General features: G+C 37.5%; 1 protein-coding gene across 2 annotated transcripts in view; it reads left to right on the top strand.

Annotated features, from left to right (window-relative positions):
- The window catches only part of LOC105486294 (3'-phosphoadenosine 5'-phosphosulfate synthase 1), a 103,929-nt gene that overhangs the window by 32,930 nt on the left and 54,633 nt on the right, over nucleotides 1-16,366 (top strand). For both annotated transcript variants that reach the window (XM_011749114.2, XM_071093226.1), the window contains exons 4-5: nucleotides 188-326; nucleotides 4,923-5,041. In XM_011749114.2, coding sequence (XP_011747416.1) covers nucleotides 188-326; nucleotides 4,923-5,041 — 258 coding nt within the window. The remainder of the gene's footprint in view (nucleotides 1-187; nucleotides 327-4,922; nucleotides 5,042-16,366) is intronic.

The following is a 16,366-nucleotide window of genomic DNA, read 5'->3' on the forward strand; positions in this document are numbered from 1 at the left end:
ACGAGTAATAGGAATTAACCTAATAATTTCTTGGAGTTTTTTTCAGTTTATATTTAAAAACATAAATTTTGTCTATTTCCCACTAAATTAGATGAGAAGCACTTTTTACTCATTTGTAGTATTAACATAGTACCTTTTTGATTTGTGTGATCATTTTTAATTTATTTTTATTTTTTATTTTTTTAAGGATCGCAACAATGCAAGGCAGATTCATGAGGGTGCAAGTTTACCGTTTTTTGAAGTATTTGTTGATGCTCCTCTGCATGTTTGTGAACAGAGGGATGTCAAAGGACTCTACAAAAAAGCCCGGGCAGGAGAAATTAAAGGTCAGTAATACTTTCTTCCCAGTTTCACTTTGCTTAGGATATTTTCTAAGAGATTGGAAGTGTTAGAGTAACTTGGAGCTTCTTGAGGAGAGAATGTAGTCTTATTACACTATTCCATCTCTCAGGCATAGCAGCAGTGCCTGGTGCTGGGCTAAATGAGTCTTGTTGATCCTTTTGGAATCCTGTTCAGTAGCCAGAGTTGGGGCTCGGGAGTTGGTGAAAACCTACTTGAGAAAATTAGGTGCTTAATATTAAGTTGAACGTCAGTTGCCTGCTGCCACCAATTCTACTTTCTTTGTTCCAGGGAAAATGGAGGAAATCCCATAGCTATTGGAAAAAATGCCTGAATGATAAACGTCTTAATGACGAGGATAATGCCTTGTACTTTATTACAATCCTTGGAATGGTCCCTTATTCATTTCATGTACCATTGTTGAATTAGATTGAATTAATGTATCACTGATTCTATTAAAATATATACAGCTGACCCTGCACATCTGTGGGTTCCACGTGTGTAGTTTCAACCAAGCATGAATTGCAAATATTCCAGAAGAAATAATATAAAATAATACAGCAATTAAAAAATAGTATAAATAACAAATATAGTATAACATCTATTTATATAACATTTACATTGTACTAGGTATGAGTAATCTAGAGATGATTTAAAGTATATAAGAGAATGAACATAGGTTATATGCAAATAGTACACCATTTTATGTAAGGGACTTGCACATCCTCACATTTTGGTATTCACAGGAAGTCCTGGAACAAATCCACATGATTACCAAGGGACAGCTCTACACCTCGCTTTTTAGGTTTTATGGTCCGCTTCCCAGAGTTTCAACTGTGGTGGACATTTAGACATTGAGGGAGAAATTTAGAACCCAGCTCTGCTCTGGCCTTTGATATCAATCATAGTATTTATCTTGTAGACATTCCTTGACTTGTTCTGTTCTATTATTATTAACAGAAACAAAGGACTTGCTGGATTAAAAAAAAAAAAACAACAAACAACTAAAGATAGCATTGTTTAGGAATCAGTGAGTCCTGCAGGTAACTTTTAAGTTTGCCTTCCCAGCAGGTAATGTGATAGCCTGAGACTGTCACAGGAACTCCCAGGAACTCTCTCGATGATAGATTTTGGCATTCAGTTTTTGGCCCTGAAAAGAATAAGATAGAGTGGGAAGGAAAATGGTAGTTATTCTGGGTTCTTCTGTATTTGGACCTGGGAATGCTTTGGCAGTTGGGTCAAGTTCCATCTGCTGTGGTAACATTAGTTCCATGGGCAAGGCTGACCTCCGGTAATGTGACTATGGAGAATCAGTTCCTTGATGGGGACTCCTGCCTGTCAACCCTCTACCCCATTAAGCTGTTACTTTCTTGACCCAGAAAGAGCAGGCTGCTTGACCAGAATAATTTAGGACAATTGGAGGAAAACCTGTTTAACCCTTCAACTCCCATATTACTCTCTCAATGGCCAGTTTTCAGATCAGTCTTTGTGTAGAAATTTGGCACAGAAAAGCAAAATGGTGGATCCTAAATAAAGTCTAAACTTTTTACTTATTTTAATTGTAGTTGGTTTTGTTGTTTTTGCACGAATGGATTGGTGAGGGAAGGTTTGTCATCCTGGCTGGAGTAAGCTGCTTGTGAGCAGGGAGATCATAGTGAACATTTTTGTGTGTTTAGAATTTAGCACAGTACATCACCCAAAGCATATACCTGTGACACACACAGTTAATGCTTGTTGGATGGATAAGAAGGTGGAGTGGGAGTGGAATATTCAATACACATTTGCCAATGCTTTGGTGACGAAAAGAGTTGAATTCTTGTAAAATATCTGAAGAGATTTATTCTGAACCAAATACGATTGACTGTGGCCCATGACACAGCCCTCAGGAGGTCCTGAGAACATGTGCCCAAGGTGGTCAGGGCATAGCTTGGTTTTATACATTTTAGAGAGGCATGAGACATCAATCAAATACATAAAAGAAATACACTTGTTTGGTCCAGAAAGGTGGGACAACTCAAAGCCAGGTTGTCGGGGGGCTTCTAGGATATAGGTGAATTTAAACGTTTTCTGGTTGACAATTGATTGGGTTTGTCTAAAGACCTGGGATTGATAGAAAGAGAATGTTCAGGTTAAGATAAAGATTGTGGAGACCAAAGTTCTTTTGAAGTCTTACAGTGGCTACCCTTAGAGCCAACAGATGACAGATGTTTCCTGTTCAGATCTTAATCTCTCTTGGGAGGGTCTGGAAGAAAAAAAAACGGTTTTGTTAATCACGATTCTTTAAAGATACAAATTTCCCCCCACAAAAAACAGCTTTGCAGGGCCATTTCAAAATATGACAAAGAAACATGTTTTGGGGAAAATGTTTTGATTTTCTTCTTGTCTTGCAATGTTATGCCAGAGTCAGGTTGGAAAAGAAGTCATGATATATAGGGTTAAATAAAACCTATCTGATGAAAATTTATGGTTTGTAGGGCATGACTTCCCAGGCCCCTTAGATAGGAATTGGGGCAAGATAAAAAATGAGAGTTTAGTCCTCAGCTTTCTATTTGCAAGGTATATATTTGGTGCCAGGTATTCAAAGATGAATAAGACCTTGTCCACAATGCTCTTGAGTCTCTTACAGTTTGTACTGTATAACTGGGAGTGTGTTTGTATTAGTCCAGTTTCTTGTTTACTTTCTCAGTTATTGACTGTATTCCCCTGAGTAGAGGTTGATAAAATGTTCCTTAGGTTAATGTGTGTGTGTGTGTCTGTATGCATACACTGATATTTAGGTTTCCCGTGGTGCTGGAGTTCCTGATTGTAGAGTCACTTATTTTTTTAAAAAGCTTTTACTTGTAAATGGTGCTTAACAAGTTCCCTATCAACTCTGTTTCAAAGCTGTAATGGTAAACATTCCAGGACAGACAAGATTGTGTATATTCACAGGGCCTCAGGCTGTTACAGACCTTTACATGACATTTATTGGACAGTCAGTATATCCTTGTGTCATTCATTATGTTATCTCAATTATTTTCATGATGACTACTTAAGATAGTTTTTATTACCTACTTAAATGTTTTTCCTCAGAATTTACATTTATCATTTTAATCACTTATGGATAAATTATCTAGTAGGAGAACTCCAGGGCTTCTAAAATGTTAAGCCACCTCTTCTAACCCAGTGCTTGTCAAGCTTTGCTGCATGTAAGCATTTCCTTGGGAACTTTTAAAAATCCAGTGCCAAGGCTGTACTCCAGACCAGTGAAATAAGAATCTCATGGGGTGGGACCTGGTAATTCCAGTATATCGTCGCATTTAAGAATCAGAGCTTAACAATTAGTGTTCTTAACCGGATTTTTTTTTTTTCCCCAGCCGTTTTCTTGTGACCCACTGCTAAATGGGAATACTGGTAATGCAGAAATTTTTTCTTGAGTTCAGGACTGCAGGGGATGCTTAGAAATAGGAAATAGAAAAAAATGAAATAAGTGCGCTGTAGGTTTGTAGTATATATTATTGAACTCTTTTGCTAGCTGCATTTCTTAATATTAATGGTAATGATTTTAAATTCATGCATACCATTCTAACCTAAGAGTGACCTAGGCTTTCCAAGATAGACAAGCCTTGAATGACTTAGGTGTGAGGTAAGGTCAGGGGTATAAGATAGGAATAGCCTATCTTTAACTCGGCTAACCCTCTCTGGGAAATTGTCATCTATTTGCTCTTTTCTTAGCAGTTATATGGTAACACATATACCATAGGAAAAATCTAAATAGTGGTTATTACTAAAATTATATTTGATTGTGTAATTTATTTTGTGATCTATTTACTATCCTTATTTGTGTCTAGTTTAAGCAGCTAGTAGTTGATTTGACTTAACACTTGTTATCTGATGGCAGAAGAAGCCTGCAGAGCTTCAATTTGTCCACGGATAATTCTTATGAATATACTGGACAGATTGACTTAGTGTTTGTTTTTGCACTGAGAAGAAAATAATCTTGTCAGGTTTGGTTTTATGTCCATGTCCTGTAGAGAAATTGAGATGCTTTGAATCACCTGGTATTAATTCCGTACATCTTCACAGGCAACTTGGGCATTTTTTTAAGACAAAAAAGAAAGAAAAAAGGTGACAAAAGTAGTAGAATTGATTCTTACTATTTGTGGATTCGATATTTATGAATTTGCCTACTTGACAAAATTTATTTGTAATCTCCACATCAATACTCCTGGCACTTTCACGGTCAGTGCAGCACGTCCGACACACCTGACACAGTTCCCAGCGAAAATCGACGAGGCAGCACTTTACCTTCTGGGTTTAGTTCTCAAACCATAAGCAGTTTTTCTTTGTGCAGCCTATTTGGTGCCAGATTTTTTACATTTTTATGCTATTTTGGGTAGTTTTGCAGTTTAAAATGGCCCCCAGTATAGGAAAAAAAAAAGTTTAATTAGAAATCTTCCAAGAAAGACACTTCATTACTATAATCCTGTGACTTGGAGGACAGCGCAGATACTAACTTCAGTGTAGCAGAGGTCTGCGCTGAGAAAACAAAGCAATTTTAATTTTATTTTCCACCCTACTCTGTTATCTGGTACCTTTCACAGGTTTCACTGGGATCGATTCTGAATATGAAAAGCCAGAAGCCCCTGAGTTGGTGCTGAAAACAGACTCCTGTGATGTAAATGACTGTGTCCAGCAAGTTGTGGAACTTCTACAGGAACGGGTAAGAGAAGATGAAAGAAGGAATCATCAGAGAAAAATTGCATCTCTCTCATAATCTTCCCCCTCCAAAAAAAAAATGGTGGTGTTAATGTTGAGTAACGTTTATATTTTAAATGCTTTGAAATGCCAGCGGTGTTCTGTGTCTGTATGTCAGTGTGAGGTGTTGTGGGGAACACCGTGAATGTGCGGTATATGAAATATCCCCATCAGTATAAACCTCAGGAGGCTTAGGAGTCAAACAGTCTTGTACTTTACCAGTAATTTTACCACAGAAAAATACCTAACAGAAAATCCAGCCATGATTATTCAGTCCTGTAACTTGATAGTGTTATATTTTTCAATTTGAGGTATACAAAGTAGTTAAGTTTTCTTAGACATTTAGAGCGCCCACATTTTCCTTGTGATAACATGCTGATCTCCTTATGGGTGGATTCTAGAGAGGGACCTGTGGAGGATGTAAGTTTCTAGGACATAAGGACCTTTGGGTGCCTGGACATATGGAGGCATGAAGAGGCTTGATGTTCTCCAGGGTACTCAGGCCCACTAACAAGTGCAGGGTTCCTTCAGACTTTTGTCTGGGTTTTTAGAAGTTTTCTTTCCCTTGTGCTTTGTCCATACTACCTTCAGTCCCCTTTCCCCTTTTCGTTAGAGGGTCACATAGTTCACTGTAGTTGGAGAGGATCTGGCCTCTGTGTGGGTAGAGGTCTTGGGTCAGTGATTACCCTGTCATCTTGTCATGCATCCACCCTTTGCTGTTCAGTCCTGACCTAGGGGTACACAGAAAATGAGGTACCATCTTTCCTCATTCTGTCCTAACTGTGGGTTTTGGAGTTTGAACCTCCTCTTAGTCTACAAAATCCTGTAATAAACCTCTTTCATCTAGTGTATCTCATAAACCTCTTTCATCTAGTCTGTCTTACTGGATATATTCGACATACAACTTTAAAGAAATTTCTTTGTCTGAATATATTATAAACATTTAGCCTTTGATTTTTTCCACATTATATCTACCAGGTAGATAATGTGGGACTTTGCTTCCTATTTTATTTTATCTAAACATTGTAGCTGAATAAATATAAATAATGTAAATCGATATATTCTGATGTTTTTCTCTGTATTTACTGTTCAGATATCATTATTTGCAGGTCACTGAGACATCCCAGGAGGTTTTATGCTTCGTCATCTCTGCCTTCTAGGTTTCTTTTTAAATGACTTCTGCACTCTTGTTCTAATCCTATTGTTCTACTTTTAGCTTCCTTCTCATCTCTCCAAAGCTGTCCCAGCGTCCATTCTTTCATCATCCATCATCAACCACACACTGATTAAAAGCCCACCACTGTAGATTTTACAGTCCTAGGCGCTAGTAATGCAAAGATTTATCAGCAGTGTCTCCATCCTTGAGGGATTTACATTATAAGTGATAGAAACAGACATAAGAGTGTTTAACTCCTCGGAAGTGTGTTAGAAATCATGATTTCAGTTATGTCCATGGCATACTGGGAGGCACAGGGGAATGAATTTGGAAAGGCTTTTTATCAGTCTTTCTCATCTGTTTGTTCATTTTTAGAAAATACTTTTACTGGGCATAGAATTCTGCATTGACAGATTTTTTTTTTTCTTTTAGTGCTTTAAAGATGTTCCTTTTTTTTTGTTTGCTTCATTTCTGATGAGAAGTATAATGTAATTCTTTTCTTTGTTCCTCTGTGTGATTTTTTTTTGCGTGTTTGAATTTAAGATTTTCTGTTACTCCTTGGATTTTAGTGGGTTTAATATCATGTGTCTAGGTCTTGTATTTAATTAAGTCTTTTTTCTTCCTGTTTAGAATTCCCCAACCTGCTTGGGTAGATACATATTTTTTTCATTAGTTTTTGGAAACTCTTGGCCATTATCATGTTAAGTATTTCCTTTGCCTTTTTCACTCTTCTTCTGGTACTCTAGTTACCCATATGTTAAATAATATATTGTCCCACAGTTTTTAGATGCTGTGTTTCTTTCATCCCTTTTCTGTTAACATTTTAGCTTTGAGAATTTCTAATAACTGATTTTTAAGTTTGCTGATTCCTTAACTGTATCCAATCTATTCATATGCTCATAGAAGGAATTTTTAAATTCTGATAATCATTAAAAAACAATTCTCATTATTTGACTTTTTTTTTTTTTGACAGTATTCATTTTTCTGTTGAAATTCTCCATCTCTCCATGCATGCTGTCCACTTTTTCATTAGATCCTTTAACTTAATCCCAGTTAAAAAGTACTAGATTGAGGATTGCTTGAACCTGGGAGGTGGAGGTTGCAGTGAGCTGAGATTACACCACTGCAGTCCAGCCTGGGTGACAGAGTGAGACTCTGCCTCAAAGAAAAAAAAAAAAATCCTGCCTTATGGTTTGAACATGTGTGTTATTTCTGAATCTCATTTTGTTGAGATTTCTTTGTCATATCTCTCGACAGAGGGTAGTTTTTCTTGCTTTTTGGTGTATCTTGTAATGTTTTGTGAATACTGCACATTGTGTCTAGATGTACAGTAGAGATTGAGGTAGTGTTTATGTCATGGGCATGTTTCATTTTCTGTCATACTGTTATTGTAGTAGGTTGATTTAGCCCTCAGCTGGATTTGGCAGTCCTTATTCCTTATGAAGTTATTCTTACTGCATCACAGGCTTCAAATTTCTGCAGTGGTGGGCTCTTCTACCTTGTAATTAGCGTGGGGCCTGGCCTGCTCTTGGGTTTTTCTTAGTGTTCCTCCTTCATCCTCAGTGTTCCCTGTATACCTGTACCACAGAAGGAGTCTTCTTCCTGTTCGTCTCTCAGCAGCATACTGCTGTGGCTTATCACTTGGTGGTAGGCTCATGACTGGGAAGTGGTGATGATTCTCAGTTTCCTGGCCCAACTTCAGTCTAAGGCGCGACCTGTGTGCTCCTGAGTCTTGAGGTGGGTTTTTCCTCAGTGCTTCTTCCTCTCCCTGCGTAACAGCTAATCTCTGCTTTCACCCTGGGAGGCTTGGAAGGGAGTTTTCTTTTCCTCACATGCATTAGCATGTTTTGTATCTGTTTTGTACTGGCTACCTGGTTTGTATGAATGCCGGATCTTGGGCCCAAAAGGATTTCCTTCATCTCCTTCTTTTTGGCAGACCATATTTGCTTCCACCCCTCCCCCAGAAACAGAAGACCCTGGGAAGGTTTGAGGGTTTCCTTTCCTTTTTCATTAGCTTAAGGCTTTTGTGGTTATGAAAGAAGGGTCTGGTGAGTGAGCATAGGTTTTTGCCTGTGCCCCACTGAGGAAGACTCTTTTTAGTCTCTAGACCTCCTCCTGATTTGTGTTCTGAGCACCTGCCATAGGCGTGCTTGTGAGTGAGTTCAGGACCCCTTGTGTCTGGTACCCCTGGTCCTCAATTGTACTAAGCCTGTCACACTAGTTCACACTCAGCCTTTAAAAGTTTTAAAGACATTTTAGCTCTTTTCCTCTTACCTGCCTTTATTGTAGCCACCTCTTCCTCCCAAGTTCTGCTAAAGGTAAGCAGTTCATGTGCCTGGTCTTTTCTTGGTGGGACTTGTCACTTGGAAGCAGTTCATCTCACTGCTTTTTTTCACCTCAGTTCTGCAATGGGCTCAAGAAAGTTTATGATTGTAGATTGGCTGGCCTTTTCATTTGTTAGGTGATGCTCTCTTTTGAAATCTGTTTTGTTTTCAATGCATTGTTTATCCTTTCTCTTCAGTTTTACTCCGTTGCTGTTTTCTTAGAAATTTGTATAAAATTCTATTTCTAGACATAGATATTAAATCCATTTCATTTTTATTGAAACTATAGTTCTAGTATTTTTCCTTTTCATTTTGATTGTAGTTTTGTTTGAGTTTTTTTGTATACTGAGCCTATCTTTTTTTAATTTGAAATTTGCCATATCAGTGTTACAAAGTTGACTCTCTGTATCTGGGGTTCTATATCTGTGGGTTCCACATTTGTGGATTCAAACAACCATGGATTGAGAATATTCAGGAAAATTAATACAACAATGAAAAAGAATACAAATTTTAAAAAGAATACAATGTAACAACTACTTATATAATGTTTACATTGTATTAGATATTATAAGTAATGCAGAGATGATGTAAAGTATATGGGAAGATGTGTGTAGATTGTACATGAATGTTGTGCCATTTTATATCGCTTGAGCATCTGTGGATTTTGGTGTCCTCAAGGGGTCCTGGAACCAATTCCCCTCAGATACTGAGGGATGGCTATACAGTTTTATTATTTGTTTTGATTTTTAAAATATCTAGTGATTCGTGTTTTATAAAATCTCAGAAAAATGTACATATTTAATAGATACCATTTTATATAATTTTATGGGGCTTATTAATCGTTGACTATAAATTCCAGATAGTTCAGACATGTTTATGGGATTATTAAGCTTGATTTGTGTTGGATGCCACAGGTTTCTCCCACCTTCTTCCCATCTTTCTCACTTTAAATTCGTAATCACTTCTTTGGGGCCCTATTTAGAGTAGTATCCTTTGGGTTTGACACTTTCCCTATGTATAAGCTCTTTTTTTTTCTTCAGGGAGGAGGATAATTTTAAGTTTTTCTTGAAACAAAACAAAACAAAACTTGGTTTTGAGAAAATTTTGCAGCTCTTCACTTATTTTTTCACTAACGTTCTTCCTGTTCCAGGATTCAATCCAGGATTCCACATTGTATTCAGGGTTCAGTTGGTTTTTAACTATAATTCTGTATAATGAAAATACAGATTCCTGTGGTATTTGTGATGCACAGGACTTTGCATCTTGCTTTTTTTCTCTGATGGTTTAAAAACTGAAGGTAAATTGACACTGTGATTTTAGGATCATACTATCCCATATTCCGCTAACTGGTTATCACACCTCCAGTTCTGTGTGCCCTTTTGTCCATCCTATGATATTCACAAAATCATCTTTCTAAAGTGTAGTCGAAGCATTTCCCTTTTTTGCTCTAAAACACTTATTGATTTTCCCATTGTTTATGGAATTGAGACAATTTGTATGCCAGGTGTGGTGGTTCACACTTGTAATCCCAGCACTTTGGGAAACTGAAGCAGGAAGATTGCTTGAGGCCAGGAGTTCCAGACCAGCCTGGGCAACATAGTGAGATCCTGTCTCTGTCTCCGAAAATTTTTTTTAAAAAGTAGTCAGGTGTGGTGGCATGTCCCAGCCACTCAGGAGGCTGAGGCCGGAGGATCTCTTGAGCCCAGGAGTTTGAGGCTGCAGAGAGCTATGATTGTGCCACTGCCCTCCAGCCTGGATGACAGAGTGAGACCCTGTCTGAAATAAAAAAATGAAATAAAATAAAATACATCACTGAAAATAAGATAAAATAAAGAGGAGAGATGATTTGTGTTCACAATTCTTCATAGTTTAGTGCTATTGCTTGTCTTATCTCTGTGGTCTTAGTTAATGCCTTTCTCCTAATTTATTTGTACCTAATTAATGATTATGCTAATTGTTCTTCCTTTCATATGGATACTAATCTATATTATGCCTGCTAGACAATCTGATGATTGGACAGTTTCATTGAAAAAGAAGGATAGATAAGAAATTAACATTTGCTGAGTCCTTATTATAAGGGATATATATATGTAGTATGTTGTCTTTTAAAATAACTTGTTCTGTTTATTTCAGTTGGAGAAATGGCCTTTTTTCCTAATTTAGCTTCCAACTATCTCTCACCTGAATTACTGTGGTAGTTTTCCAAATGGTCTTTGTGTTAAGCTCTTTTCATATGTTGTTTAATTTTATTCATACAGTAAACATTTGAGGTGGTTCAGAGAAATGAAGAAACTTGTTCATGGACATGTTGGATTCTGCATCTAGAATTTCAGTCATTTTCTTTCACCTCTGGCTTTTACTTTCAGGAGTGTTCTCCTTACGCTTAAGTGAGATGTAATTAAATCTACATCCAGTTAGGGATTCTGATTGTGTTCATTTAGGAGAGAGAAATTTTCTTTTGAAAAACTGTTAATTTTTATCTTAAAGGTGGGTGGTGACAAAAGAAGAAATGCAAATGCCTACTTAATTTGATAGCTTTCTTTTGGTGTCACCCTCCTTTTCAATATTTGTTACATGGTTTTCTGAATAAATGACTTCACTTCCCAATGAAAGCATGCGTATTTCTCTGTTGTACTTAGTTGATTTTTTTAGTTAATTTAATCGATGGCGCTATATGTGGTAGGCACTTTTGTGAACGCTGGAGATGTGGCAGTGAATTAAGCAATAAACATTCCGGCCTCATGGACCTTAATGTTTGGTCTTCACCACTGTTATTTTGTTTATAGTGTATAGACTAGAATGACCATATATAGATTCATTTATTTCTCTTCTGTTATACTATGATGTAGAATTTTAAAATGCAATTGAAGGAAGAAATACACATATACACACAACTATATCTGGCATTTATTTTCTTTTGGTTGTTTTTCTCACTAAGTTGAATCCCAGTGGGCATTAGGGCACATGGAGAAACCAGTGAATACCTGACATTCAGCTCAAAGTTTATCCTTAGAGATGCCAGTTGTGCATTTGCCCACTGTACTTCATTGCAAAGTGACTTGCTATAATGTGTACTTTTCATATCGAACTCCCTCTATCCAGGGGTAGCAAATTCAGTTCATTCAACTTCATTGTTATCACAAAGACATTTGCTAGGTTTTCCAAAGGTGGGCTATGGGAGGACACATAGTACAATCTAAATATAGATGGGGAGGTGAAGGGGGTGAATATATCACATACCATGTTGCTTTAAAGCAAGGAATAATAACTAAATCTATGCAGCTTTAGAGTATGTGTTTGGAGTAGGGAGGTGAAGGTTAGGGGTCCTAGATTAACCAGCATTGTGTAAAAGAATATATAAACGTGTGTGCTGAAAGAGAATGCCATGGGCAGTATATTAGGGTTCTCTAGAGGGACAGAACTAATGGAATATATATACACACACATATATATACATATATACACACATATATGCACACACATATATATATACACACATATATATACACACACACATATATATATGAGTTTATTAAGTATTAATTTGCATGATCACAAGGTCCCACAGTAGGCCATCTGCAGGCTGAGGAGCAAGGAGAGCCAGTCTGAGTTCTAAAACCGAAGAACTTGGAGTCTGATGTTTGAGGGCAGGAAGCATCCAGCATGGGAGAAAGGTGTAGGCTGGGAGGCTAGGCCAGTCTCTTTTTTCACATTTTCCTGCCTGTTTATATTCTAGTCATGCTTGTAGCTGATTAGATGGTGCCCACTCAGATAAGAATGGGTCTGCGTTTCCTAGCCCACTGACTCAAATGTTAATCTCCTTTGGCAATGCCCTCACAGACGCACCCAGGATCAGTAGTTTGTATCCTTTCCATCCAATCAAGTTGACACACGGTATTAACCGTCACAGGCAGAGATGGAGACCATCAACAGTAACTTATCAGTTGAACTCTTACTATGTGTTAGGCCCTGTGTTAGGTACTGCAGTGGCATTGTTGCATCCAATTTACATTGAAACTGATAAGTATTTATAATTATCTTCATTTTGCTGCTGAGGAAACAGATTCCAGAGGTGAAGTTATTTCTCCCAGATAGTTCAGTTAGAGAGAGTGAGGTTTGCACACAGTTCTGATTGATTCTGCAGCCTACACACTCATGTTTCTACTACACTGCCCTTACTAGTATCCAGATTCTTTCCATTTCTAGTTTATTTCTGAAATAGAATCTTTTCTCTGACTCTCTTTCACATTCCTTGATCAGTTGTTCCCTAACTGTAGTTGGGATTAAGAAATGGAAGCGGCATGGGCATTTTGTTGACCTTAGAAAGATTATTTCTTGAGTACTTTTAAAGTACTTGAACAGATCAAAGACAACACTATCTGGGTTGGAAAGAATGTTCATTAAAGAAATAAACTGCTCATACCTGTGCCCAGCTAGTATGAAATGCTTGTTCTGTGTAAGTGCAATAAGAAAGGTGTTTGTGGGTTATCTAATTTTCCTTGGAAAGAGGCACATTTTGCCTAGTGAATTATGATTTATGTAAGTCCTAAAACGTAAATCTAAGTGGTAAAGGGTTATACTATATATAATGACAACTTTATTTCTAAAATAAGCTAAGTACATTTTATCCCCTTTTCAAGCTTAGTTTTGTAAGACTTTTGAAGACTTTTTTCCTCACAATAACCAGTTTGTTTAATCTCTGATATCATCTGGTATCCAGTGATTCAATTTAATTTTGACTCTAGCTATCTGGAGTTAGCTCAGCCCTCACAGGTTAAGGGCTCACTCCTATACACTGCCCTGTTTTAGATCCCAGCCCAAATGGGGTGCCCAGGCTACCCACTTTCTTGCCTGGCTGATTATGAATCCAAGGTTTCCTACCTCCCTACCTTGTCCCCACACCAGGTTTTGATCATTGGCTAGGACAACTCACAGAACTCAGTAAAATGCTTTATTTGCTACTCCCAGTTTCTTATAGACTCAGTAACAGCCAGATGGAAGAGATGTGCAGGGAAGGGGTGGCAGAGCTTCAATGCTTTCTCCATGATCTTCAACCCCACCCCCCACCCAGTACCTCCGTGTGCTCACCAACCGGGAAGCTCTCTGAACCCCATCATTTAGAGGTTTTTATGTAGGCTTTAAGTTGCATGTTTGATTAAATCATAGGCCATTGGTGATTGAACTCAATCTCTCTAATGCCTTTCTGCTCCCCAGAGGTCAGGGGAGAAGAGTGAGGCTGAAAGTTTCAACCCTGTGATGGTGACTTGGACTTTCTGGTCCCAGCCGCCATCATGAAGCTGTCTTCAGCCAAGAGTCCTCTCCTCAGCACTCCAGAGACACATTGATCACTTAGGGGATTTCAAGGGTTTTAGGAACTCTGTGCCAAGAACTGAGGACAAAGACCAAACACTGTATATATTTCCCATTGTATACCACTTTTTATTAGAGAGAAGAAAGTACTATAGTCTGGGACTTCCCAGAGAATGAAAGTGTTTGAAAAGCACTGTCTTCATGGAAATAATCGTGGTAGGTAGAGTTTGCTTTTATCTGTTGCTCTGTATTCCTTTGGAGAGACTCTTCGGAAGTGAATTGTAACTGGAAGAGTTTAATGGTCTTCAGTAAGATACAGTATTTATTTCATTGTCCAAGAAAAATGTTTTTAGTATGCTGTACAATGGATAATATGGGATGATGGGTCCTTTGGTTACCATGGGTACTTTACATAAAGTTAAGAATTCTCTGTCATTTTCTGGGTTGCCTTCTCTTTCACTGTGACTATGTAATATAATCGGGATAGATAAAGTGGTCATTCATATAAAGACTGCATTTCTCAGCGTTTTCTCACAGCATCTTCATTTTCTTTGTTTGGTATGTATTTATTTAAGAAAATAGAAGACACTAACAAATCAGGATTTTTTATTTTCCTAGACCCTAAATTGGTCACTAGATGGCCTGCTAGTATTGCATTTTAACTTGGCTTGTTATGACATAAGGAAGTAGACTTCTTGCTGCTGGTTTTAATCTAAAGTGATATTTTAAATACTGTTTTAAAATCTACCAGGAACTTTAGATTTACTAGTGCTATAAATTATTTAAAGGTTTGTCTTTTTAAGAAATGGTGGTTTAGTGCTCTAAGTGGGTTTTATGCTGCACATAAAAGCCAGACTTTGCAGCTTAGTTTTAAAGTGTTGCCAGAATGTCGTTTGGTGTTCATGCTTTGGATGCATGTAGTTTAGATAATAGAAATTTAATAGTTACATAAAAATATGAATGTGCCCTTGTGTTCAAATCTGTTGGGCAGATTTGGCTCAAGAAAAAAGTACAGAAAGTATTTAAAGGAAAACTTAAAATGTGGAATCATTGTATTAACATGTTCAGAGTTCTTTAGGAAGATTAAAATGAGAGGCGAGAGCTACCACTTTCATGTAGTGCGGGTTGTTTGCCCTGCCTGCCAGTTTCCAGGTGAAAACAAAAACAGTTGTCTGTTTCTAGATACAACATATGTTAGATCTTAGACTGTCAAAGTCAAACAAAAAACGTTCTGGGTACCCTGTGTTACATTTTAAAATTAAATTAATACTTATAAATTTATAATATCTCTAGACTTACAGGTTACAGAATTCACCTCTCATTAATAGTAGAGTGTAGGTCGTTTACTGATCCCCTGCTCAGGAGGACTCCTAGGACCTCCCTGAGCCCCCTTCAGTGCTGGGTGACTGGAGCTTTCAGATTGGAGGTGAGGTGTCCTGGTATGTGCAGACTTTTTCCTGGCCTGGCTTGGGATCTATTTGTGTTTTAAAGGACATTTCATGAAACAAAGGGTTTTATATGTACAAATTGAAGAAGAGCACGTTGTTTCTAATAGCTCTGTCTGTGGAAATCCTAATGAATCCCAAATAAAGTGGATAGGTCATGTGGCAGGGACTTCAACTTTCTGTTGTCCAGATATCTTGTCTCACTTTGAGGTGGTTTTGCTCCTTTCAGATGTTTAGTAGTGGTTTTGGAAACTGAGATTTGTCACTGGAATGTGCTAGAAGCTGGCAGCATCTGCATGTTTAAGATTCTTTTTATATTCCTGTTAGAGACTGAGTCCTTTTGTCTTTACACATAGAATCTGTGTATAACACATTTCCACAGACTGAGCAGATGCTCCCAGTTCCTCTTGATTCATGCTATTTTTGCATTAATTCCCAAAACATTCACTCTATGTATCTTTTTTAGAAGAGAAAAACAGTAGCAACCTTTTGAATGTTTATTTTGGCATTGGTTAGGTATGAGAAGAATTTTGTATTGAAGTTGTGAGGCTAAAATCAATTTAAAAATATTGTTGGTGTGAATTTTGAAAAGGGAAGAGTTTCATGAAATGCTTCTAATGAAAACGTTATTTTGACTCAAAAACAAAATAATGAAAAAATTTCCTTTCTTGAAAAGAAAGTGGTTATAACCTTTGTTAATACATGTAAAGTAGCACATTAATAAAAAATTTATGCTCAATTATGAATAACTTTATTAGTGCACAAAACATTTCAGTAATTTGATGGGGCTTACAGTATAGATATTGTCCTTTTCGTGTTCAAAATAGTTACCTTGGAGACAGATTTGATCGCAAATTATTTGTACATTTTTTTTTTTTTAACTTGGGGATGTAGTTGGAAGGTAATGGTAGACATCTAGACATCATCTATGGAAATATTCGTTAGTGCAGAGTTCTTATTTGGGACATCTCTTCAGAGGAAGCAGAGACGCACCTGAGTGTGCTCTGGGTGTTGTGGGGGCTTCGGGGTGGAGGGAAGAGAATAGCCCCAGCCCT

The sequence above is a fragment of the Macaca nemestrina genome, chromosome 3 (genome assembly GCF_043159975.1).
Source record: "Macaca nemestrina isolate mMacNem1 chromosome 3, mMacNem.hap1, whole genome shotgun sequence".
Taxonomy (NCBI): domain Eukaryota; kingdom Metazoa; phylum Chordata; class Mammalia; order Primates; family Cercopithecidae; genus Macaca; species Macaca nemestrina.